Source organism: Gymnoscopelus microlampas, assembly GCF_963454915.1.
Source record: "Gymnoscopelus microlampas genome assembly, chromosome: 5".
NCBI lineage: Eukaryota > Metazoa > Chordata > Actinopteri > Myctophiformes > Myctophidae > Gymnoscopelus > Gymnoscopelus microlampas.
Genome location: NC_139942.1, coordinates 39,856,525 through 39,881,996, shown reverse-complemented (window position 1 = coordinate 39,881,996; position 25,472 = coordinate 39,856,525). Strand labels below are relative to the sequence as shown.

At 42.3% G+C, this 25,472-nt stretch overlaps 1 protein-coding gene across 1 annotated transcript in view; it reads left to right on the top strand.

Moving 5' to 3' along the window:
* The window catches only part of gpr158b (G protein-coupled receptor 158b), a gene marked incomplete at both ends in the record, with an annotated part of 108,387 nt that extends 83,671 nt beyond the window's left edge, over positions 1–24,716 (top strand). The window contains 8 exons of the mRNA XM_084056900.1: positions 1,330–1,439; positions 6,996–7,234; positions 9,290–9,428; positions 16,233–16,338; positions 19,236–19,391; positions 21,404–21,647; positions 22,949–23,493; positions 23,745–24,716. Of these exons, the coding sequence (XP_083913026.1) occupies positions 1,330–1,439; positions 6,996–7,234; positions 9,290–9,428; positions 16,233–16,338; positions 19,236–19,391; positions 21,404–21,647; positions 22,949–23,493; positions 23,745–24,716 (2,511 nt within the window). The remainder of the gene's footprint in view (positions 1–1,329; positions 1,440–6,995; positions 7,235–9,289; positions 9,429–16,232; positions 16,339–19,235; positions 19,392–21,403; positions 21,648–22,948; positions 23,494–23,744) is intronic.
* Between the last annotated feature and the right edge of the window lie 756 nt (positions 24,717–25,472).

Genomic DNA, 25,472 nt, shown 5'->3' with positions numbered 1-25,472 from the left:
ATACGGCTTCATATTCTCTAGGTCTTTCTTGGTTGCTGAACCAATGCATTTTGCTAGCTCCTCCTCCACCCCAGCCTCCACCTTTTGATTAGAGTCTGCCATAGGCTCCAATACTTGTGATTATTATGTATCTGCTTTGTTTAGAGTCTGGCTTAGGCTCAAATACTTGTGGTTATCATGTATATCTGCTGTTTAAAATCTTGCTAGGCTCAAATACTTGTGTTTATCATGTATATCTGCTAATTCTAACTAATATGTTAATGTATTGCTTATTGTTGTCATTGTATCCCTATGGGGGATTTGCTTAAGCATTCTCTGAATATATGCTTAGCAGGCTGCTTCGACAAAATTCAGTGAATATTCTCCCAAGAGCGGAGCTTTAACGCCAAGCTTAACTGTATTCCATTTGTGGCAATAAATGGTTCTTTATCTACTAAGACGAGAGTGTTTCTGATTGAAACATGAAATGTAAATAGGCAATAGGCATACAGGCAGTGTCCTAGAAACTGACACATGAAAAGAAAGCCAAAACCCCCAAAACAACCACAGAAAGGTCTGAATGCATAAACATTACATAGTATTAACGTTGTTCCTTAGAGACGGTGCGTGGGAGAGGGGAGATTACTGGATAATAGGATCGGACAGCCACTGCAGATGAGGTCCTGCAGGCATTCGATCCAAATCCAGAAATAATACTCGAGCCCCAAACAACTACACAGTTCTCTGTGGTTGGTGTCTGTCAATGCAATTTTTTAAATCATTCTACCGGCCCACATCACTGACTCCCTGTCGTTTCATGGTCTTTCACGAGCCCTAAGGCTTAGATTCTCTACTGCAGAACATTTGGAGATGCAGCTTTCTTCAGTTATGCTCCCAAATGATGGAATACCTTATCTAACCAGATTAGAGAGGCAGGCTCTGTTGAAATCTTTAAACGACACTTAAAAACATTAACACAACTGTTTTTCTTGTTTTCTTCTTTTAATGCAAAGTACTTTGTTTTTCTAGTTTTTCTGGTTTGTTCCTGTTTCGTTTATACTTTTAATATAAAGCACTTTGAGCTGCATATGTTTTGTATTTTTTGCTATGCAAATAAAGTATTATTATTATTATGCATACATGTGCACACTCACAATACGTGTAATGCTTCCATGTAGGATTCTGCTTGTGTTGCACAGTCTGTGTGTCAGTGTGTATGGACCCCTATGTACTGCATACGTATGTGATTGTGTACTCGTGTACATATTATCTATCTATCTATTATTATTATTATCTATTAAAATGTCAATATTTTGTCCAAACCCTGATCTGCCACCCCACCCCCTTCAGGTCCTGATCCTCTACATTCAACCCAGTGTGTTTCGCTGCATCCTCCTGAGGTGGGTGCGTCTTCTCGGCTTCGCCACCATGTATGGCACCGTGGTCCTGAAGCTCTACAGGTACTACATAGCTTTATGGTGACTTTATGGTGACCAACAATTTATGAGGCACTTCTTGTTCAAACGACCATTACGAAGAGCCATTACAATATGAAAATGGGATGAGGAAAATAAAATATAACTGTAGTATCATCACATGCAATAAATTCAGATGCAAAAAGTGCAAGAAGCGAAGGTCAGCTATTTATAATTTCAGCTTTGGGACATCCAGTTGAAAATGTAGTAGCTTCTCACTCTCTGGCTCATTTAATTATTCTTCATTTCTTTGCATCCTTCTTTCTGTCTTGACTCGTGTCAACTATTGGCTTAAATAATCATAATCATACTCAAGTCAGTCTCTAAACACTTTGTTCAATAGAGCTCTTTTCATCATTTGGCAACGCGAGGATAGGTCTGGCATGTTTAAAAGAGAGGGGAGGATGCCTGGCCCTTTAACTATGACTCACACAATATACATTTCTGCTGAGTTGTGCTAACCATTTTGTAAAGCTAGTTTGTTTCATTTTCTGTTCATTAGTGCAATATGAACATCAGCTTGCAGAGACTTGCTTGAGATAGGTAATCCAACACATTGATGTTTATGGCACCATTATGTTACATTATTGTTATATTTTAATGCATGTTAAACATGGATTGATTTGAACACTCTTTGATGTAAAAACGATACAGTCTATACTCCTCTCCTCTCCTCTCCTCTAGAGGAATTGGGAATTGAGTTACCCTCTGTTGACCTTTTTTAATTTTAAACACAATTATAGCAAGCTCAATATGCTCAAATTCTCTCTCTCTCTCTCTCTCTCTCTCTCACACACACACACACACACACACACACACACACACACACACACACACACACACACACACACACACACACACACACACACACACACACACACACACATACATGGACACACAAGTATGCAAATGCTCTTGCCTACATGCGCCTCCAGGGCTCCACTTGTCTGTAAGGCTCCATGTTCAAGTGTCATTTCCAAACACACACTGCACCCCCACGCTCCCGAGTGGGCCTTCAACGCTGAGACCAAAGGTGGGGGTCAAAGGCCTGCTGGAAGCTTTTTACAGACAAAATTACCAATTAGTTTTCTCCTGGTGTGGTGGCGGATGTGGAGCCCACCCCCTCAGGTCAGCACGGCCCAGACCCACTCGTATATACCTCAGAAATTAGATGCATTCATCACAGTCAGGTCCGTGCCGAAAATGGAGGTCATGTAGTCCATGCACGGGGGAGTTGCACAGTAAAATCCCGAGTGTCAATTTAACTCTGAGAGCCTAGAAATGTAACCAAAGGGACGTTGTTTAGCATCAGAATCAGCTTTATTGTCACATCACAGGTTTACAGAAGTAAAAAAGTTTTCGCGCATAGTTCCCATCGTATTGTTATTTCCATTGAAAAAATAAAGGGAAGAAAAAGAGGGGGGGGGCGGGCAAGGGGGAAAGGAGATCAAACAAGAGAACAAAAAGAACATATTTGTATGTTCTCTGAGATACAATTTGGAGCTGCGACGGAAAGGGAGATTTTCACAGACAAGAGTGAGATGATGTCCAGCTGAACACTGATCATGAGTGGCTACACTTTTGTAACTTGTTATCTGTTTGTACATAGGGCCTATTTGCTGAATTGAGGCATTTTTAAGGAATACTTCACCCTGTGATGCCCTGAATTCACAGAGAATTGTTTTGTCTTTCTCTCCCGTCGTCACGGTGAATGAAGAATCCAAAAGCATAGTACCAAAAGTACTTGACGAATTGAAGTTAACAGGGGGCCAAGTTTAACAACAGCAAAAACAACATCAAAACCATCTTCAAAGTCTCACGCACCAACGAGGAGCACGCCGGGGTTTCAACACAAGTCGAGATCAAACACACGCTCGCTGCACTCCTCGTTTGTGCCTGAGTTCCTTTATCCGGAAATGTTTGTGACTTTGAACTACGACTGAATACATGTCACTTGGATTATGCTGCAAGAGTCGTGTGAGAGTTTTGCTGTTGTTAAAGCTGGCCTCCTATTAACTTTCATCAAGTATTTTCTCAAGTAGTTTCTCAGTTGGATTCTTGGGACCCTGAACTGGGGACCCCCCAAAATAATAAAAAAAAAGAAAAGTAGAATGTTCTCTTTCTGATATTATTTGACAATTTGGCCAACTTTTGACCAGTTTTTATAGTATAATGTATTTTTGATGCAGTAATGGTCTTCATCTTTTCTTATTCTTTTTTTTTAGCTATTAAAAAGATCTTAAATTCCAATCAAGTATTGTCATCAAAACATACATTACCAAACATAAAAGTCATTTTATGCTATCATTTATCACTTAATGTACTGTTTGTGCTGTAATAATAATAATCAAAATCTACAAAGTAACTTGTAACTGAGGTTTTCTAATAATTGTAGTGGAGTAAAAAGTACAATATTTGCCTATTTGCGATATATGAGTTTGACTGTGGACATGGAAAGAAAACTTTCCATGTCCCTAAGCTTCAATTTGAGCCCAAGGTGACCTTTGTATCTTGAAAATTACTCTTTCTGTAGCCAAAATTCTGCACTATACAGTACCTCAAATCGGAAGAAATGTAATATTCAGTCATAGTAGAGGCCCTAGGAGGGGTCCACACACGGCACGACTGCTTTTTTCTTCTTTTTAGTTTGGATTTTTGGCATCCATGGGACCTCTTATATAGAGATTTCGATGATCCCAAGAAAAAAAGTGTTTTTTTCAATGTTTTATTACCCCTATGAGACCTGCAGGATTGCTGGCTGGAACGCCGACGAGACTTTCTTTCGGAGACTGTGGCATGCTCAAATTTAGATCTAGCCCAAATTTAAGATACCATTTGATTCTAGACAACCTCAGGTTTCCAATGGGACCAACCTTGTCATGCTACCTTGTCGGGAAAGGGGCTAAATACCTAATGATTCAAAGTTAGACAACATTTTGGTGAGGGAAAAACGTCCATCACCATTTTCCAAATGGTCCCTTGAGCTGTCACCTAAATACATGTGAATGGAAGTGGGTTACTGGACACCTACAAGCCTCCCCTGTACAGACATGCCAAAGTTATGCCAATCTCATGCAGTTTTGGGCAAGAACCATGCAGTTTTTTGCATGCAGTACAAATATGTATTTTCCGCCTATTGTATAAAGGAGACCACTTTACTGTATCTATAGCTGTATGAGACCACTGTACTTTATCTATTGCTGTATGAGACCACTGTACTGTATTTAGACCACTGTACTGCATCTATTGCTGTATGAGACCGCTGTACTGCATCTATAGCTGTATGAGACCACTGTATTGCATTTGAACCACTGTGCTGCATCTATATCCCACTGTACTGAATCTATAAACCACTGTACTGCATATATAGACCATTGTACTGCATCTATAGACCCCTGTGGTGCATCTGTAGACACCTGTAGTGCATCTGTAGACCCCTGTAGTGCATCTGTAGACCACTGTCGTGATCTGTAGACCACTTTAGTGCATCTGTAGACCACTGTAGTGCATCTGTGGACCACTCTAGTGCATCTGTAGACCACTCTATCGCAGGGTATTGAGTATTGATTGATAGTCTATAGTCTTCTTTGTCTTGTCCTATGTTTTTCTTTTTCTTTTCTCTTTCTGTTGGATGGGCTGTATTTTTTTTTTTATTCTGATATTTTTGTGTTTTTTGAAAACCTTCCATTCTGTCGTACAGTTTGATGGCATGTGTATTGTGGGGTCTTGCATAGAACCGTTAAGTCTTTTGAGATCAGAAACAGATAGATACTCCCGGTCAAATATCGATCCACTGCCAGTGACAGTTGCAGATTTTCACTTGAGTTACAGTACTGGAGTACTTGCTTTTATAAATAATTTGTATTCAACAGAAAACCATCTTTTTAATATTAACACATTGCTGTATTGTTTTCACAATGCATTTACAATACCACGTAACTCTCTGAAACCACCTAATGAAACACTGACTGTACTGTCCATCTCAAATTAGTTGGCCCCAGCCCGTAGGAGTACGTACAGCAACAAAGATCACCCTGACCCCTGTCCAGCTTCCCTCCCCCGTACATGATCGAATGTGTTTGTATATAGACGTTCGGCCAAACTGGATGCACCACGGTATATTGGAACTGGTGGTGGACAGGCACTTTACCCCTGTGTCACTGACTGGAGCGCCATCATGTTTCCTCTTCTTGAGCTGAATCAATCCAGATGCACTAAAAGCCTTTCAGGCAGCAGGAGGCATACCTGTATAGCACTATGTTTAACTTGAGCGACAGGATGATCACAGCTAGGTAGATGTAACAATGTCCACACGTCCGTCACACCTCGGTCACCATTACCACCGGCTGCAAGGTTAATCATTAAGTTGAGAGCTTTTAATAAATCCATTGCTGAAAGTGGGTACGGCGAGTGGTTTCCTCCTGTGAGGAACACAGCTTGAGACAAAGGTATAGAGGTACGTTTTGTACAACATACATTTGTATTCAAATACAGTGCATGTCTGTTTCTGGTTTTGCTGATGGCTTTGAAAAGTTGAAAAGCAATTTTGAACAAGTGCTCCTTCTACGCCTTCCCTCTTAGCTTTCCTACTTGTCAATAAAAGCAAAGGACTGTTAACTCTCCCTCTTTAAGAACACAGCATGTGTTCTCGTCATTGTGCCAAGGGTTGCTGAATGGCCAGAAACGCCACTGTTGATATGCATAACTCCAACAGGCTTTACAATACTGTTCCACGTGAAAGCCATCAAACCTCAGAATGGTAAAGTATAGAGCATGTTCTTCACCTGGAGCAGCACAGGAGGTAGAGAAGAGACGCGTTTGCACAGCACTCTTCTTGATAAAATTGACATCTTTCATGAACGAGTCCATTACACCTGACAGTTCAGCATTAATTCAGCACTTCTGGAGCTGTAGCCTATACAAATGGATTTTCAAGTGGGCCCTGATCCAGAAGGGATTGGGAACCACTGGCCTGCAGTAATAGCCTACAATCTCTTGATTTTCTCAGTGGTGTAAAGTAACGTTTACTCAAGTTCTTTACTTAAGTAAAATGTTGAGGTATTTTTTACTTTACTTGAGTATTTACAATTCGTTTACTTCTACTCCACTACACCTCAGAGACAAATATTGTACTTTTACTCCACTACAAATATTTGAAAACTTGAGTTATTAGTTACAGTACCTTGTAGATTAACCACCTCAGCCCTATGTAAATTTTGGCTATTTGAAGAATCTACAAGCTGCTTGTAGATTGCCTATTTTCAAAAGATTTTGTATATATTTTGAACTTGTGAAATGGGACATTCTGTATAATGAATACTTTTACTTTTGGTACTTTAAGTACGTTTTTATTGCCAATACTTTTGTACTTTTACTCAAGTAAATTGTGATTACACCGGACTCTTACTTGTAACAGAGTGTTTCTACATTGCAGTATTGATACTTTTACTTAAGTAAAACATGTGAGTACTTCTTCCACCACTGCCTCAACCTCTTGATTTGCTTCAGTTCGATCTCCTCTCTGCTCCTCTCCTCCCTCAGGGTGCTGAAGGTGTTCCTGTCCCGCACGGCCCAGAGGACGCCCTACATGACCAGCTGGCGGGTGCTGAGGCTGCTGGGGGTGATCTTGCTGGTGGTGGTGTGGTTCCTGGTGGCGTGGACCTCCGCCGTGTGCCAGAGCCCCCAGCTGAGCCGAGCCCTCATCGACGCGGGCCTCACCCCGGAGGGACTGCAGTTCAGCATGTGTCTGCTGGATCGCTGGGACTACATGATGGCTGTCGGTGAGTGCGTGTGTGTGTGTGTGTGTGTGTGTGTGTGTGTGTGTGTGTGTGTGTGTGTGTGTGTGTGTGTGTGTGTGTGTGTGTGTGTGTGTGTGTGTGTGTGTGTGTGTGTGTGTGTGTGTGTGTGTGTGTGTGTGTGTGTGCAGTGATGTAAAGTAACTACAGTAAGTACATGTACTCAAGTACTGTACTTAAGTATAATTTTGAGGTATTATTACAGTACTTACTTTACTGGAGTATTTCCAATTTTCAATGCTTTATACTCCACTACATCTCAAAGGCACTACTCCACTATAATTATTTGAATACTAGTAGTTACTAGTTACTTTGTAGATTTGGATTATTATTACAAAACCACCAAACTATGTCTACAATAGAGGTACTGTACTTTTACTTAAGTAAAAAATTACTTCTTCCATCACTGCGTGCGTGCGTGCGTGCGTGCGTGCGTGCGTGCGTGCGTGCTTGCGTTTCAAGCAGGACGTAAAGTGAAAGGAGTCCTGTTGTTTGCTCTAACGGCCAGAGGGAACACACCGGTGTTCTGGAGGTCAGCTGAAGAACAGCAAACATCATGTGAAGTTTCTTCCCACTGTTGCAAACCCAGCACAACAGTTACAGCCTCAAATCTGCACTTTTAATTAGTGGGCTCGCTGGGAGCCAGCAGTCATGTTGTTCTATTTAAGTAGAAACAAAACGAGCACAACTGTTTACTGTTTACCGAGTGCACGGTTCCACAGAATTCAATGTTAGGAAAATAGAACTGCCAGCCCAGCACTCACAAACAAGTCCTTCTGCTTCTTTTAATGGATTAAATATACATGGCACGGGCAGACCAAGACTATTTATTTATTTATTGTCCAAACATCACGTAAATCGGTACACATTAACTCTATGGTCATGTGATCAAGGCCGATCTGTCCGTTTTTTTATTTGTCTTGCTGATTGGCTAAGATATGCATCTAAAGTTTGCAGGAGTGGTTCGCTTTGAACAAAATGCCCTCAAATCATGAACGCAGCATCCGATTGCCGTGAAAGTTCACACATGCCTGTCTTAGCGCCACCAGGAGGCCGATGCATTCCGAACATTGCTGGCCCACAATAACCTACCTGACCTGGTGGACACCTGTCCTCCGAGGAGCATTTTTTCTAGTTGGACCTTAATTTAGCTTCAAACATTATTATTTGCAAGTGTACAGTAGCAGTGTTGCTGTGGATTTTTCCTTTTCTTAATAACTGTTAAGCCCGAGGGAGCATTCACCTGCACCTGCTTCTTTCAGGTGTGCATGTTATTTTGTGCAGCATGCACATTTTCTCACAGTAAATAATTATAGCCTGCTGTTTCACCACCTCTCTAACTGTGCTGTATAAATCTGGGCTGGGCGGCATGACCTTGGCAAGATTAGGAGTATAGCTTGGATGTGTCAACAAACTCAGCAGAGGGACTCACTGGGGAGAAATCACTGCAGACAGGCAGGAAGTGACATGGTGCCGCAAGATTAGGAACTCTGCTGGTCCCATCAATTGTGTAGTCATCAAATATCATGCTGGGTCTCCCGCATGGGAAAGAAATATGGATGAAGGGACCGTGACATTTGGTGACCATTGGTTTCTACAGACCCGATTTGAAGCCATAATGTCTGCGAGTGTAAGGGTGGTTGTTGGTCTCCCTGCTCTTCTTCTTTGAACAACGGGTTCAACAGGGTGGGGCATGCATTTCCAACTTCGTTCCAGCATCGTTCCCGACTTGCACCATTCCGGAGTAGGCCGACGCCTGTGTTTTTGAGATTGAACATTGGAACATAAATTCCAATGTTATATTCCAATAATTATATTTCTCTTTGGCTTTTAGACTATGTAAACAAAAATTGCACATGGCAGATTATGACAAATATACAAATAAATAACTGATAATGACCAGTACCAATAATCAAAAATAAATAATTTACTATGGCCAAAATAAGCCATATTTTATTTATACTATGTAGCAATTGTGACAGGCCTCGTTCTAACCCACGTGTTGCCTATTGCTTTCTGCTTCCCTTGTGCCACTTCCAGCTGAGTTTCTGTTCCTGCTGTGGGGGGTGTATCTCTGCTACGCCGTCCGCACCGTGCCCTCCGCCTTCCACGAGCCACGCTACATGGCCGTGGCCATCTACAACGAGCTGCTCCTATCTGCCATCTTCCACATCATCAGGTGGGTCATAGTCGGTAGGCTAGTGTTGCCTTGGTTTGTCAACAAAGGTAACTATCTTAGCTGTTTATGTGCAGGAGGAAGGAATACTCGGGACAAGGAATATCACATTTATCTTCCTTTACTGTCAAGATGGCGATAATAATAATAATCATATAGTCTCTAGAACGCTCTCTCTCCAATGCACACTGTTCAAGTCCAAGAGAGTGATCACAACAGAATGAATGAACATTGTGAATGAGCAGTGAGCATTATACTGCATGCGAACATTTCCTTTCATTACTTTGAGGATTGCTTTTTGGTCCAGCACCGGTTGTTTGAAGAATTTGGGGATGTGCATATCCTGCTTATTTTTAGCGGTGCCAACCGCTCTACGTTTGACTCTGTCCGTCCGTCCGTCCGTCCGTCCGTCCGTCCGTCCGTATGTTATGTCCGTCCGTATGTTTGAACACGGCAAAGAAGCAACACATGCGCCACTTCAACACACACACACACACACACACACACACACAAGCCAATACTGCACACATGCGCACACACGCGCACACACACACACACACACACACACACACACACACACACACACACTTGACGTCCGTATGTTATGTCCGTCCGTTTGAGCACGGCATTTAAACAGCTATAACTCCAGTTTGCAGCATGCCACCAAGTCCAAATTTGGTATGTGGACTTAGACCACCAATAGGGACGAACTGTAATTACTTAAGCCCCGCCCCCTCTGTCTGCCCATTGGCTGGGCTTTAAACAGCCATTATTCCAGTTTGCAGCATGCTACCAAGTACAAATTTGGTAAGTGGACTCAGACCACCAATAGGGACGCACTGAAATTAATTAAGCCCCGCCCCAAAGGCACCGCTTCCTTCACATAGGGTGTGATTTTTTATTACATATATTACACATGTAAGTGAAGAAGACAGGGTGTCAGGTTCGGGGATGAGAGATAGATGAGGAACGGAGCCTGTGAGAGACAGTGAGAAATGGGTGTGAAATATATCAGAAAGAGAGAAGTGAGTGATGGAGAGAAAAATGGGGAGAACAGAAGACACTTTCCCGATGGTTTCGCCTCAGATGGGTGTGGTTCCGAGGTTAGTTTTAGGAATAGTTTCTGTGAGGTTAAGGTTAGAGTTAAGGTTATGTTTAGGCATAGTTTTTTTGTGAGTTTAAGGTTAGGGTTAAGGTTAGGAATGGGCATAGGTATATTAGGAGCGGCACTCAGGCAGACAGACACACAGGCACACAGACACAGACATAGACATGCCGACGCCACTTAGTGCCACGGCATGAAAACCCACCCGACATTTCTTTGGAGGCTTATCTGGGCTCCATGAAAGTCTTACGAATATAGATGTCACAAATACAAAGGTCTCAGTCGACTTTTGACACTGGTATCACCACAGGCTGTTGTTTATAACCTGCATAGAAAGAGAGATTTTTCTCTGTTAGTCCGGGAATGATTTGAGCCGGACATGTCAGGTGAAAGACAGAGTGTGCCTCCACCCCTGTCATCAGACAAATGAACCATGTCAGCCGGGGAGGCCAGTCGGAACTGAGGTGAATAGAACGTACAGTTGGTTCACCAGGCAACGTGTACACAGCAACGGTCTACTGCATCCATGCAGGACCCAAAAGAAGCTGTCTTTGCCCTCTAACTGTTGTTCGTTCTTTCTCTCTTTTTTAAAATTGACAATTTAACCACTTTAACCCAGGGGTTCCTATTTTTGGGAATGTCATTTCTTTCTGGGGAAAACGTTTCAAAAACATCTACAGTACAAGCTCACAAATATTTAACACATTTTTAAATACAGCTTAAGTGGTTAAAATTAAACAAAATATGATCAGATGATCAAAAAGTTGAGGATGAAGTGACAGACGTATGTCCATTGTTGTCCCTTTTTATGATGGTAGTTTGTTTTTGTGTGTCAAGTTTAGCATACTATGGCCTGGGCCGTGGCGTCGCGGTCCAGGCACCCTCGGTTGAAATCCCTTAGGCTTAACTGACAGCGTGTCGCGGGTTCGCTTCCCGTTCCCGACGACCTTTTCTGCGTGTCTTCCCCCATCTCTCTCCCCGTTTCCTGTCAGCCTACTTTCACTGTCCCTCTCCAAATAAAGCTATAAAAAGCCCCAAAAAAAATCTTTAAAAAAAAAAAGTTTAGCATACTATAATGCATTTCTAAATGAAATAAAATACAGATACACACAAAATATACAGTATTAACAGTACACACAATTCCATGGGCAGACAAGAACAAGCATATGACACAGAAACCATGCTAATGGTTTTGTATGTTGATCAGTACTGAAGTATTTTTATTTAAAGATATTCTAGAGAGATGCGATCGATTGGTGGGTGTATCCATACAGTATGTTTGGGAATGTTTTGAGAATCACAGGTGAATACAGTAAGCTTCTATAAAAAGTATTGTTCGTGGCTGCAAAAAGATCCTTTAATTCGAATAAAAAGAGGTTTTCCTTCTTAGCAGAGGTTTTCCTTCTTATCATACCAGCCACGTTAGGTTTATAGAATTGTTAAGTGCTATGTGAAAGGATTTCACTTTGTATCGTTCCCTTTATGCAATTTCCTATTGTGCTCTGCCAGACCAACTTTGATCTGACAACAATGTGAAAAACACACCTCGGGGTGTGGTGGCATGAAATCAAAATAAAAGTTATTTTTCCCTGGTTTTGAATATAACAGAGTGTGGTCTCTGGTAGGCTGCCATCAGAGGCAGGTGGCTGCAGCCTGGAGATAAGACCAACTTGTCTCGGAGGCGCATGTGTGTTTGTGTGTGTTACTATCAGGTTTTTGCTTTTCAATGCACGTATCAACACAAACATGCAAGGACAGACACACAGACAAATTGTCCCATCTCGCGTAATGTTCACTGGCACCTTCCCATCATTACCAACCATCATTACCAACCAGAGACACATGTCCTTGTGAAATAAAAGGCAAGTAGGAATGTAAATCAGGTTTCGACATCACAGATGGTAATTCACTACTCGGTTGGTTAGCAATAACTAATTCGGAAATTGCTGCAGCTAATGGCTTCACATGCACTCCGTTGTGCTTCTTCCGGCACTCAAGCCTTTTCTCCAGTGACCTTTTTCATGGAAGAGACGGCAAACTTTTTCAAACTCACGGACACCATGATCGAAAAAAAAAACTTCCACCAGACCACCTAGAGAAACACATCGCCCCACCTTTACTCTACCACCAAGCAAAAGGAATAAGTGTGGGGGTCCCTCTGTTGGTCAGCAAGTCTGCCAGCGCATCAGCATCCCTTGCCATCTTTACTATTTGTTCACTTTTATACTCTGCAATTTGCTTTGAGGCTGCATTTTAGCCACATTAACTCTGGCATCCCTATTTTGGTTAAATCTTCTAACTAATGTATAAATAGCAGGTCTACATTACAATCTCACAACACGTTGCATCGTGAGGTATTGTGAGCTTATATATGGGCTATTTTTACTATTTGTCATACAACAACGTATATAATAGGGCTTAAATTCAAACTAAGAACCATCAAGTTACACAAATCCTCATAATCAACCCTGGTCTTCAAGGGCTATTGACAGCGGGTACTTAAGCACCAAAACCCAATAGTATGGCAAAGCGACCAGCAAGATGGCAACCCTGCCAACTCCCTATGCAAGCTTCCAAAATGAGAACAAAAAAGGGAATCCCCGGACATGACGTCACCATTTGGGGAACCCCCGACACCTACCCCCTTGCCGACATCTAGGGAAGAAGCAAAATTTAACCAACTACTCCACATCAACGAGAGAATAGTCACCAATCAATGGGCGGGTTTTACGCAACATTGGTCATCCATCTATAATTCTATCCGGTTCGGCCCCGCTCCCGTTCCCAACAAGTCGGGCGATGTTGTGTGGGTGCGTGGGACCGACCTGAATGATGTCGCGGTTGACCGGAAGGTGGGATGACGGTAGAACGACGTGAAAGTTGAGGTGTCTGGAGAGCAGAAAACGGAGGTGCTGGGAGAAATAGAACGCTGGCTGGAAGAGGTAAGGTGCTCTTGATGCTCATCATGCTGAAAACGTTATGAGCTTGAGTACGGATGTACGAAAGCGAATAAGGGGTTTCTGGGTAGTTCTGACAGGGTATAAGTAGCGCCAGGTAGATTGGTGTGTGGGCGGAGTAAAGTTGTGTTTCTCCGCCTCCTGAACATCTGTTGTTCCAACGCCATATAATTCTGTGACGGCCTCCAGTTCCAACCAATCAGGAACCAGCAAAACTGAAAGAAAAAGCACAACACAGCAACACCATAACACACAACACACTCAAGCCCTGACACAAATAGGATACTTTGATGTGATGACAAAGCGAAAAGCACACCTCAGTGTGGTGGGGTGAATCCGCCATAAATCAACTTATTCTTCCCCTGGTGCTGATTACAGTGTGGTCTCTGGTATGCTGCCATCAGAGGCTGCCTGCTGCTGTGGCCTGGAGATAAGACCAGGTTTTCCTGGGGAGTCTTTCTGTGTGTGCGTGTGCGTGTGCGTGTGTGTGGTGGTTGTTAAAGTCATGGTGTTGCTTTTCAATGCCGGTATGAACACAAACTTGCAAGGATGTGCACAAACATACCAACGCAGACAGTACACACACACGCACGCACGCACACATGCACGCACGCACACACGCGCACACACACACACACACACACACACACACACACACACACACACACACACACACACTAGGGCATTAACAGAATAATCGAATATTCGAATATTCGACTATCAAACCGACTATTCGACTATCAAACCACTATTCGATTATTCGATAAAAAAAAAAAAAAATTAAAAAAGTTTTTTTTTTTTTTTTTTTTAGATTTTTTTTTTTTTTAGTGGCTTTTCTGCAGCAGACACGCAGCTGTGAGCTCTGGTGTGACGTCAACTCGCATTCCTTGAGTCCAGTCATCAATGTCATTGAAAAAAAAAAAAAAAAAAAAAACTTTTTATTTTTTTTATTTTTTATTTTTTTATTATTTTATTTTTTATAATCAAATCGATTAATCGAATATTCGAATACTTATAGGTCGAATAATTCGAATACTAAAAATCACTATTCGTGAATGCCCTAACACACACACACACACAGAGCATGCTTTTGAATGAATAATGTGATTAATGAGGGTGAATCTCATTATCGGGTGTGGTGACAGAGGGACAATGACCTCTGAACCACCTTGGCCAGCATTGTGATCTCTGCAGAATTAGTTTGCGAGAAAGTGCTAACACATGCACACACACATACGCACGCACGCGCGCACACAAGCACAGTCATGCAGTCATCTCTTTCTCTTCTGCCCTGTTTGAAGCTGGCATGAACTTTGGCTCTCAGCAACTCCCTTAACACATTGCAGTTGTCTATCTTTTCTTTTGAGACACCTGATTACACTCGTTGCTTGAAACTGGCAGTGAAGTCTATATTAGATGGATTTTTCCCCCTGCCAAGGTCTTTGATGGGTCGCTGCACAACAAGGTGAAAGAAGAGTTATTTTCAAAGGAACAGAATAATGACACTTTAACTCTTCAATGTGTGCTACTGTAATCTTAAGGGCTTTTCATACGGGGAGTGACACTACGCCTGCATACTCGCTTTGATCCGTGGACTCACCTTTCTCAATGTGAATAGACTTGTTTCTACACATCACGTTGAACAAGTTCAACACAATTCAGCTCTGGCTGCATGCAGGCGGGTGTATGAGACGAGCACACATGCACCAGTAAACGTTGATTACTGGTGCCAGTGAATATGATACTGACCTCATACAAACATCACCACTATGACACAAGTCCACCATAAGGGACACTATGGCTATATAGTAGTGGACTTAGTTCGCACCACTCGGATCGGGCACTCGCTGAGCTAACGCCTCAACTGCCTTGTTGTTTGTAATGTTTCAACGTGTTTTCAATGTATTCAATGGCAACGTCGTCTTGTTCTTAATCACATCCACATTCTGTTGTTAATCACGTGACTTGGACTACCTCGAATGTTGAAAAATGACGCCAAGCTAAAGGAATACCTAGTGCGTTGACCCATTGTTGTCAAGGGGTCCTGACCAATCGTCCATACAGTATGTGACGAGTTGGGAGTGACCTGCAACAGAAATGCATCGTTCTAGAATTGCCCATAAGCAAGTAGATCGATTGATGTCTGCTGACTGGGACATTGTTTTATCAGTCTTGTTCACGTCAAATCACTTAGTGACCACCTATTCCCTGTGCGGATGGAATAAAGCAGTGTCATGCTGCAGTGACATCTCCCTGGGATTTGTTTACGGGAAATTCATGTTAAACAGGCAAACCCACGTTTTCTAGAGCATGTCTTGTCTAACGTGTGTGTGTGTGTGTGTGTGTGTGTGTGTGTGTGTGTGTGTGTGTGTGTGTGTGTGTGTGTGTGTGTGTGTGTGTGTGTGTGTGTGTGTGTGTGTGTGTGTGTGTGTGTGTGTGTGTGTGTGTGTGTGTGTGTGTGTGTGTGCAGTACACACACTGCACCATGCACTAGAGGTCTTCGCGGGTCCAAAATGAATCCATTCCGAGAACCATTGTGGTATTACACATAATGATAACAGACCTGGGTAACGCGGTAATAGAACCGAGTCCGACCTAGACCTAGTTAACCATAATACAACATGGACCCAAACCCATATATATACATTATATATATATATATATATATATACTGTATACATATATACTTATAGTGGTATAAAAATGAAAACATACAGTAAATACATGTATTTGTGTTGTTTGCAGGTTCACTCTGGCCCCTGGGCTGCACCCGGATTGGATGCTCATGTTGTTCTTCGCTCACACTCATCTTACTGTGACTGTGACACTGAGCCTTCTGCTTGTTCCCAAGGTAACAACTATATGTGATTTATTGTATTTAGTTATTATCTCCGCCAGGCCAAAACTGCCAGTAGCAGGGATTATGTTTTTGACCCAGTCGGTCTGTGTGTGTCTGTGAACAGCTGTTCTCCGATCGGCATGAAACTTTGCATGCACACTCCCAGTAAGCTAAGAAAGAACCTTTTTTCAAGTTGGCCTCAAGGTGGCGCAATAACAGGTCATATGTTGGCTTATAACTCTTGAACCTTAGGTCGTACAGCAATTGTTTTCCCATTGATTCCTCCGATTATGAAGCTTTCAGCCAGACAAGATTTCCCCCCACTTCACTTTTTCTTCAAAACACACCGCCGCAACACACCGCCGCATACTGGTCCGAACTCTAGTAATTAAAAAGTGAATAGATTTTTTTGAAATATACACACAAGCTTCATTTTCAGTTTCCATTGCTTTGTGTTGATTTAAATAGCCCTGGTATGGCATGGAAAAGATTTCTGGTCGGATCGGTGGACGCATGGTTCTCATTTGCTTAGTCCTTATTCAAAGTACAGGCCTTGGTATCAACAGTTTATGTTTACATAAACACACACACACACACACGCACCAACACACACACACACACACACACACACACACACACACACACACACACACACACACACACACACACACACACACACACACACACACAAGAACAATGTTCTACTCCACTACATCTCAGAGGCAAATATTATACTTTTACTCCACTACAATGATTTGACAACTTTAGTTGTCTACTTTGTAGACAATAAAAAGTAGACAACTTTGTCTACTTTTGTATTTATTATTGTCTACTTTGTAGACAATAATAAAATCTACTTTGTAGATTTTATTATTACAAAACATACATTACCCACTTCAGCCCTATTCATTTTTTGGCCATTTGAAAATAGCCGATCTACAAGCTCACAATGCGTCGCGATGCGACGCATTGTGAGCTTGTAGATCTGCTATTTTCAAAAGATTTTTTATACATTTTATACATTTGAAAACTTGTGAAATGGGACATTCTGCATAATGAATACATTTACTTTTGTACTTTAAGTATATTTTGATACGTTTGTACTTTTACTTAAGTAAATGTTTCTACATTGCAGTATTGATACTTTAAAAAAATTGAGTACTTTTTCCATCACTGCTGGACATACACAAAGACAAATTACCATTGCATTAAACTAATTCCATCTGTAACTTAGCAAAGCCCTCCTGCGGGTGTCTTTATATGCAATCTCTCATAACTGATGGAAAACGTTTGAACTCTCCCACTGAGTGAGAAATGCAATATGCTGTCAACACGTGTCATGCGTTCTTTCACTCCGTTAATTAGACGTCTCACAAGTATTGGACAATTGAGCATAATGAAGCAATTAAGCAGAATGGGAGGCCATCGTTCTAGTACCGCATCTGTTACTGAGACTGGGCTAGATTATTATTTCATTCTTTATGCAACCAGAACAAAGAAACACAGCTATAACATGTCTATTGTCTATTATGATTATTCGTTTTATTTCAGTATAAAGTACTGTAGAATAGCAGAAGTTCATCTCTACCTTAATCTACATACGTTTTGCAAAATTTCTCTTTCTCTCCCTATTTGCAGTATTCATTGTGTAATGTGATTAACCCATATCTGCTTATACTAAATTAACAAAGCGTTAAAGCTGTTTTTTGTCAGGCAAACTGTCAAACAAGTCAAAAGTAATTTTACAATTTGACACATCAGAATCAGATCAGATTCAGAATCACTTTATTGGCACATTTGCCTCATATGCCACATTTACCCATCTGTTCCCATCTTCTAACCTTTTGTTCAACACATCTTAGCAAGTTATTTTATTTTCACTTGCTTCAACCTCATTTATTCCTGAGATTCTATTCACAACAGCTACAGCAACTACATTGATACGATTGCACACTATTACCGTCATGGTTGTTTTGAAATGTCTGGTGCAGTTGTATCATGTCATTGTATTCAAATGACGCTGATTGGCCTGGTTGGAATTTCAACCAAGAAAACCCTGTGAACGTGAATGATAAGCATACCTATCCTACTTATGGGTAGTATAGCCAAATGGCTGCCGTATTAAGCATGTTTATTTTAATGATCAATCAATCGATTGTGTTCCGGCTTGGATCAATGGAACTAACATAGTATACTTTAAGTTCCTATGTATCGGTACGACAATATCATAATGAAAACTACCATGACATTTTTTTTTATATTATTGACAGCGGTTAAGCACCAAAACCCAATAGTATTATTATTCTGATCAATAAAATCATGATGACACTGATGAAAGCCACAAGCCAAAATGTGTTGGTCTAACAATAAAGTTACTTCTATACTAGAAGTGTTGCTGGAGTATTGACCTCTTTAGACTTTTTTTCCCTTCTCTGTGCATCTTGGAAGTAGGTGAAGTTGGATCAGAAACCCTTACTCTGCTGTAACAGTACAGCACAAGTGACTGTTTTCAGAAGTAATAACTCAGAGACACTTTACTGCCAGTATGTAGGACATACAGGTGTACAGGTGCAACAGAACATACATGTGGGACAAAAGAATTTACGAGGCAATATCAATGTGCAAACCACAGGGTGCAAGACTCATGGTAGTACTGTATGCTGCGTATAGTAGAAGCAGAAAGCAGTAGAAGAAGCAGTCTTCTGGCATCTTTTTAATGTTTTTTTTACATTGGACGACATATGGCATTTTTTGTCATGTTTTTTTACATTGGACGACATAGTGTAGCATGGCATTTTAAAAAAAGAAATATTATTATTTTCCATTCATTCATCCACCTGTTTCAGATCCCCGGTTGATAGTATTTCTTTGCATTTAGTAATCGGATCTCGTCTCATCATCTGTCCTAGTTCTTCTCCAAGGGGACCCAGGCCAGGGATGACATCATCGCCACTGAGGCCTATGAGGAGGAGCTGGACATGGGACGGTCCGGTTCATACTTGCACAGCAGCATTAATTCTGGCATTAACTGGAGTGAACACAGCCTGGACCCAGAGGACATACGAGTGAGCGTTCACATTGATTTCAAACAGAGCACAGACACATGTAAAGGGCTTTTCAGACAGGGAGCGACACACTTGCATTCTCACTTGGATAACTTCTCGTGTGAATAGAGCACCGAAGTCTGACGTAATTTACACATCCTACCTGGGTCACTTTTTTTCCCTCATTCTGAAATCCCATAGACGAGTTCAATATCACGTCATATAAGAACTGTGTTCCGATTTCCGAAAATAAAAAATGAGCACGGCAGTTTGACTCATATGGGTACGAAGGCTCAACTGACGGTGAGAAAACGCTAACGTTACCGCCGCCGAATGAATTAACTCTTCACCAGACTGTATCAAATATGAGTGACTGACTGTCATAAACGATACAGAGCCGCTTCCCTGACAACGGGACAATTTGTTTATTTTTGGACCACAATTCTTATATGAGACGATTCTAAGATGACCCAATGTTATTCTCCATAGAGAAATTACTTACGTGACCCAGGGGAATGCACGAGTGTCGTAGTACTCTATACGCCACTGGTTCTCAAAGTGGATTCCAGGGACTCTCTGGGTTCCTTTAGGGGGGTCTAAATTGACCCTTACAAGTCTGTAACTCTGTCAGTATACAAATTAATGGAATAGTCATTCATTGAAAATGAATCACTAGGCACGTCAGTCGCTTCCCGTGTGAAAAGCCCTTAAAGCATAAAGGCCATGCACGCGGAGGGCATGACGAAAATGCGAATTACTTTTTTCCATGTTCCAAAGAAAAATTACGTTCATCACCACGTAATATCTGCGTTCTGTGTGAATGTACTCATGACACAAACTATTTTCAAGTGAATGAATCGCACAAATAACAAATACATTCAATTTAAACTTAGAGCTCACATCCGGAAGTCATAGAACTCTGTTTCCCCCGAGCATGTGCGTTGCCCTTTTTACACTCAAGTCTGCCCAAGAGGTAGATCGAAATATCAATCTCTGTCACTACACAGTTCAAAGTTGTTCCAGGAAAAGGTACAATGTCTGTGTTCATCACAATTATGGATTATGTGTACAGTACCAAAACAACAGAACAGCTCTGTGACTTGTTTTCTTTTGACAATGGTGTTCTAAGACCTCTGGATATGAGCTGTATATCTGGTGTTGGCTAGATGGAACATACTTGTAAGTGAGATTAATTCGTTGTACATTTTGGCCTTTTTGTAAGCAATGGATGGAAATATAAAAAGTGCACCCTATCCTTGAAAACGTTCTGCATTTTCACTGTGGTGCTTGGTTAAATATTAGTTTGTACAGTACAGCAGTGCTGTGGCTGTTACTGTCAAGAGTCCTTGGCCTGTTCCATTATTAACAGTGTTTAGGGAACTAGTGATAGTTCATGGAGTTCTCTACAGGGTTGTTTTACTGTTGCATTGCCATTTCGGATTCTGTGCTATAATTATTTTTAGAATTGGCTCAATCTCCATATGGTATTCATATACATATGAATACAATATGCTTTCGAGCAGGATTCTCTTGACTGAACAGATGCCAGGTTATACTTAAGGATCATAGCAGTCTGGAAATTCTTTTTTGTATTTAGTCATTACTAAGGACAATTTTAATGCAACAGTCAGCATAACATTTGGTTTATATAATGTAAACAAGATTTGTTTCATATTTCTGTTTAACTAATAGTTCTTAATTTCATACTTTGCTTTATACTGAGATATTTGAACCTACAGTAGATAGCACCTGACCAAATCAAATCCATTGTGTGTGTAATTAATTTGTAATTGTGTGTAATTCATTGTACTTGGCCAATGAAACTGATCCTCATTCTCATTCTATGTACTCGCGTAATGCTGGCCAATGCTGGCCAAAGCCTAATTTATCTTGTTGCACAATGGTGTCGCTTTCAGAAAATATACACGATCTACGCGATGCTCGAAAACCGGTTCTTTTCAGCGAGTGACACATTGTGCAACAAAGTATAAACTAGGTTTAACAGTTGCCATTTGTTTCCCCTGTTTTATCAGGATGAGCTGAAGAAATTATACGCCCAGCTGGAGGTCCACAAACGCAAGAAGATGCTGGCCAACAACCCCCACCTGCACAAGAAACGCAGCTCCAGGAAAGGGCTGGGCCGCACACTGATGAAGCGCATCACAGAGATCCCAGAGTCCATGCACATGCACCGACAGTGCAGCCGCGAGGACGGCAGCGAACACGGCAGCAACCGCAGCACTCTGCGGAGGAACCCATTTGACCCCGCACACCACGGTAACGCCACCGGGCTGATGAGAATCATTTTCTCCATTTTTTTTTAACAGCTTGTTTACAAGCCACTGTAGTACGAGTTCTTAAAGGGGATACACCATGAATTTCTTTTTTTTTCAACAGTCATTCATTCTCATTTCAGAGATTTTCAGAATGGGCGTGTCTGAACAGGCCATCTCAGAATGGCAATGTTGCTTACATCACTTGCATTTCTGCCCATGTATTTTGACAGACAGAATTGCTCAGTAGCACCCCTCTGCCCAACAGGACGTTTTGGTATTGCAGCTGAAAGTGCTTTGTAAGCCAGAGAGAAGTTAGTTGGAATGAGTATATCTGAGGCTTGATTTAGGCTCAAATCTTTTGAAAAACGTTTGAGGGACATAAACAATATGATATTAAATATTATTATTTTTTTTTTAATTCATGGTGTAGTCCCTTTAATGAACGATACCAAGGCGTTGTCACTTACACATACAGTAGTAAGAGTAGGTCAGAGTGGCTTTTGGCGCTACTGGCTGACAATGAGGTTGTCTGTCCCTTTTTCAATGTGCTAGACCCCTGAGAGATGGATTGCTGAGGTGGAGCGCAACACCTACCATCAGCTCCCAAGTACTTGCCACACGTCTTCCTTACCCAAGCCGTGTTACTCGTACACTGAGTTGACACATAGAATAGCTATTTTGTCAAGACAAAGCCGAGGTATTTCAACAATGTCTAGGTGATTTAGTATCCTTTTCCTGGCATTCATCTAATTGGTCAAAGCCTAATCGGTAATGTCACACAATACACACAATGATTTATAGAAGAATATAATTGGTTTGGCATGTACACATAAAGAACATTTTAAGTATTGACTAATAAATTAGTCAACAGAAACATTCCTCCATTCCATGTCAGTAGCCACATTCTTGTATTTTGGTTTTCCGTCATACAGTAGTTTCTCTCGCTTAAACCACATGAACTCATGTGGCAATAGCATGCTATTTAGGGCATATGTCATAAAAGGCGAACACTAAATCTGATCTGAATCACAGATCTAAGAGCTCATAGTGCATCATGCCGCGAGTTGTGACGCATTGTGAGCTTGTATATCTGCTATTTTGCAGAAGAGATTTCATGTAGATGTAAGACAGGAGGGAACCAAGAATAGAGCCCTGGGGGACCCTGGTCAATGAAGTATAGGGTTTAAGTGGTTAAGTTGTTCATGGTCAGATGTGGATATATTTGTGTGATGTGCCCCTCCTTTTCAGACCATTGGACTGTTTGAATAATTGAATCTTTACTTATTTTAATCACCCATTTAGGTAAAACACGGGACGACTCCCTGAAGGACAAAGTCCTTGGCCTGAAGAAGTCACACAGCTACGACCATGTCTGTGACCAGGGTGATGAAACTGGGAGCCTTGACGGTTCCACCGTGGTAGACAAAATGACCCCCGTTGGAAACGGGGACGGTTCTCTCCTGGGCTCCCTCATTGGCCGCAAACACGGCAAGAAGTCGCCGCCGACTCCACCGAGACTGGAGTCGGCCGAGTCTACAGAGTCCGTTCCACTGTTCTGGAAGTCGGCCAGCGCGCACAACCTGACGCATGACAAGAAGCCCGTCCAACTACGCACATCCATCATGCAGAAGTCTCTGAGCGTGATCGCCAGTGCCAAGGAAAAGATGCCAGGACTCACCAGCAAGACCCACAGTGTGGAGGATGCCAGCAAGAGAGGACTGAAGGGGCGCGATGGGACCACGCTGTCCGAGGTGGATGAGACACCGGAACACTACCCCAAGATGATTATCAGCCAATCGGTGGAGTACTCCAAGACCCCCATGAAGATGGGCATCATGAAACAACAGGTAGCCTGTCATACTGCAGTCTTTAGAAAGTGTGGAAATAATTTATTGAGAGATATTGATTGATTGATGATGGTGGAGATCTCGATCGAATGGTCGATCAATCTGTGTGGCAGTTGGATGGTTTATTGATTGATTGATTGATTGATTGATTGATTGATTGATTTGTGTGTTGGTCCGCTTTTTTCTTTATCTGATCGTTAAATGATAGAGTTGAACACACAATTGATTTATTCACTGCTTTGTTAAAACAGGTGAGTGGCAGCCAGCCATCCATTTGCTCTGAACCGGGGAGGAACCTGTATGACTTGTCTGAGGTGTGTCCTTGGGACATAGACGACCCGCCGACTCCCTCTGAAGGGAAAATGCAGAAACACGTCTCCATCGCTCCGGAAGAAACCACCTCAACACACAGGGTCAGCTGCACCAAAAGCGTCCGGTCTCAGCAGAAGCAGAGAGCAGGACAGTCCCCTGCGAACAGGCGGCGCTCCAGAGATAAGGGAGGCGAGGAGGGCAGGGAGAGCAGGAAGCCCCGCTCTCCCAGGTCGCCTCTCCCTCTCAAGCCAGACGTCTGTCCCTGGGACTTTGACGAGCAGCCTATGCTGGCGGGTGATTCCGACTCCATCTCACCAGAAAGGATCAGACGCAAGAAGAGTGTCACTCCCACCGACGGGAAGCCCAAGACTCTCCACTCTGACCACTCCAAGTCCACTGGAAGCCTCCTGCAGCCTCCCTCCCTGATGGTAGAGATCTGCCCATGGGACTATGACGCACCGGCACCGCCCTCCCCCAAGCAGGAGAAGACGTGCCACAGCCCCACGCCGCACTCCAAGAAGAAACGGAAAGGCTCCTGCTCCTCCAATCACAGGGTGGAGAAGGAGAAGGGGCGGGACAAGGAGAAAGGCAAGGAAAGGCGGAGTTCTACCAGCAAGCCCTCGTCAGAGAGGCGGCATGGCAGCCACTCCTCGGAGAGCGGCTGCCCAGTTTCAGGGAGACGGAGGAGCTCATCGAAGGATCCCGAGGTGACGGAGAATCAGAAGGCGGATATTTGTCCCTGGGAGGCCGAGCCCTCACATGACAGCCTTGATCAGACTAAAACCTCAACAGAAAGGGAGAGAGAGAACTCCCTGAGCTCTAGCGACATGCCCCCAGTGATCAGCAGTACCAAAATGGCTGAGGTTTGCCCTTGGGATTTTGACGACCAAGACTCTGGGAAGAAGGCATGATGCCCATGTGTAATCATGGACTTTGTATGTTTTGTATCCACAGATTTGCAACACAGAGGGAAACTAAGAACTCTGACTGTTGGAGTTATTTTACTAAAAGTTTAAATTCCAATGTTTGTATTGGTAGGGGAGTTAGTCTTTGTTCAATCATGTTATGAAGAAAAACAAAACATGGTCCTATTGTCTAATGATGCATTCCAAACAAAGATATTCGTTCAGTGACAAGATTTGTGTTGTTGGTGCGCTGCAAATTTAACGTCACTTTGTTTGAAATGTAGAGGAATATTAAGTCTGCACTTTAGCTTGCACAGTGGCTTAATTTGAATTGTGTTACATCACAGTGAGAACATCAAATACATTTGATAATGAATTGTACTTGCCAGCATGCCAGGCAAGCCTTTGACCTCAAAGATTATGAACAAAGTCATGGCTAAACCTGATGGGGTAATTGAACTATTAACATGTTGGCCATTTTGTTCTTACGCCATACACGTCCACCGGATGGTGGGGTTTCCTATTCCCTAGTATGACGTAGAGCAAAATGTCTAACGTGTGAATATGGTCAGTGGAATGTTGCTTACAGAATGTCAGGCGGTGTCGCCTCCAACTCCAAAGTATCTTGCCAAATATGGAGGAGTGGTGAAGTGAGACTAATAAATGTTTTATTGATATTATATCTTATTCACTGGCCAGTGTGAACGGACAACTTTTATGTCTGTATTTTTTGCAAATCTAAGCAGGTTTGCATCAGGTCAC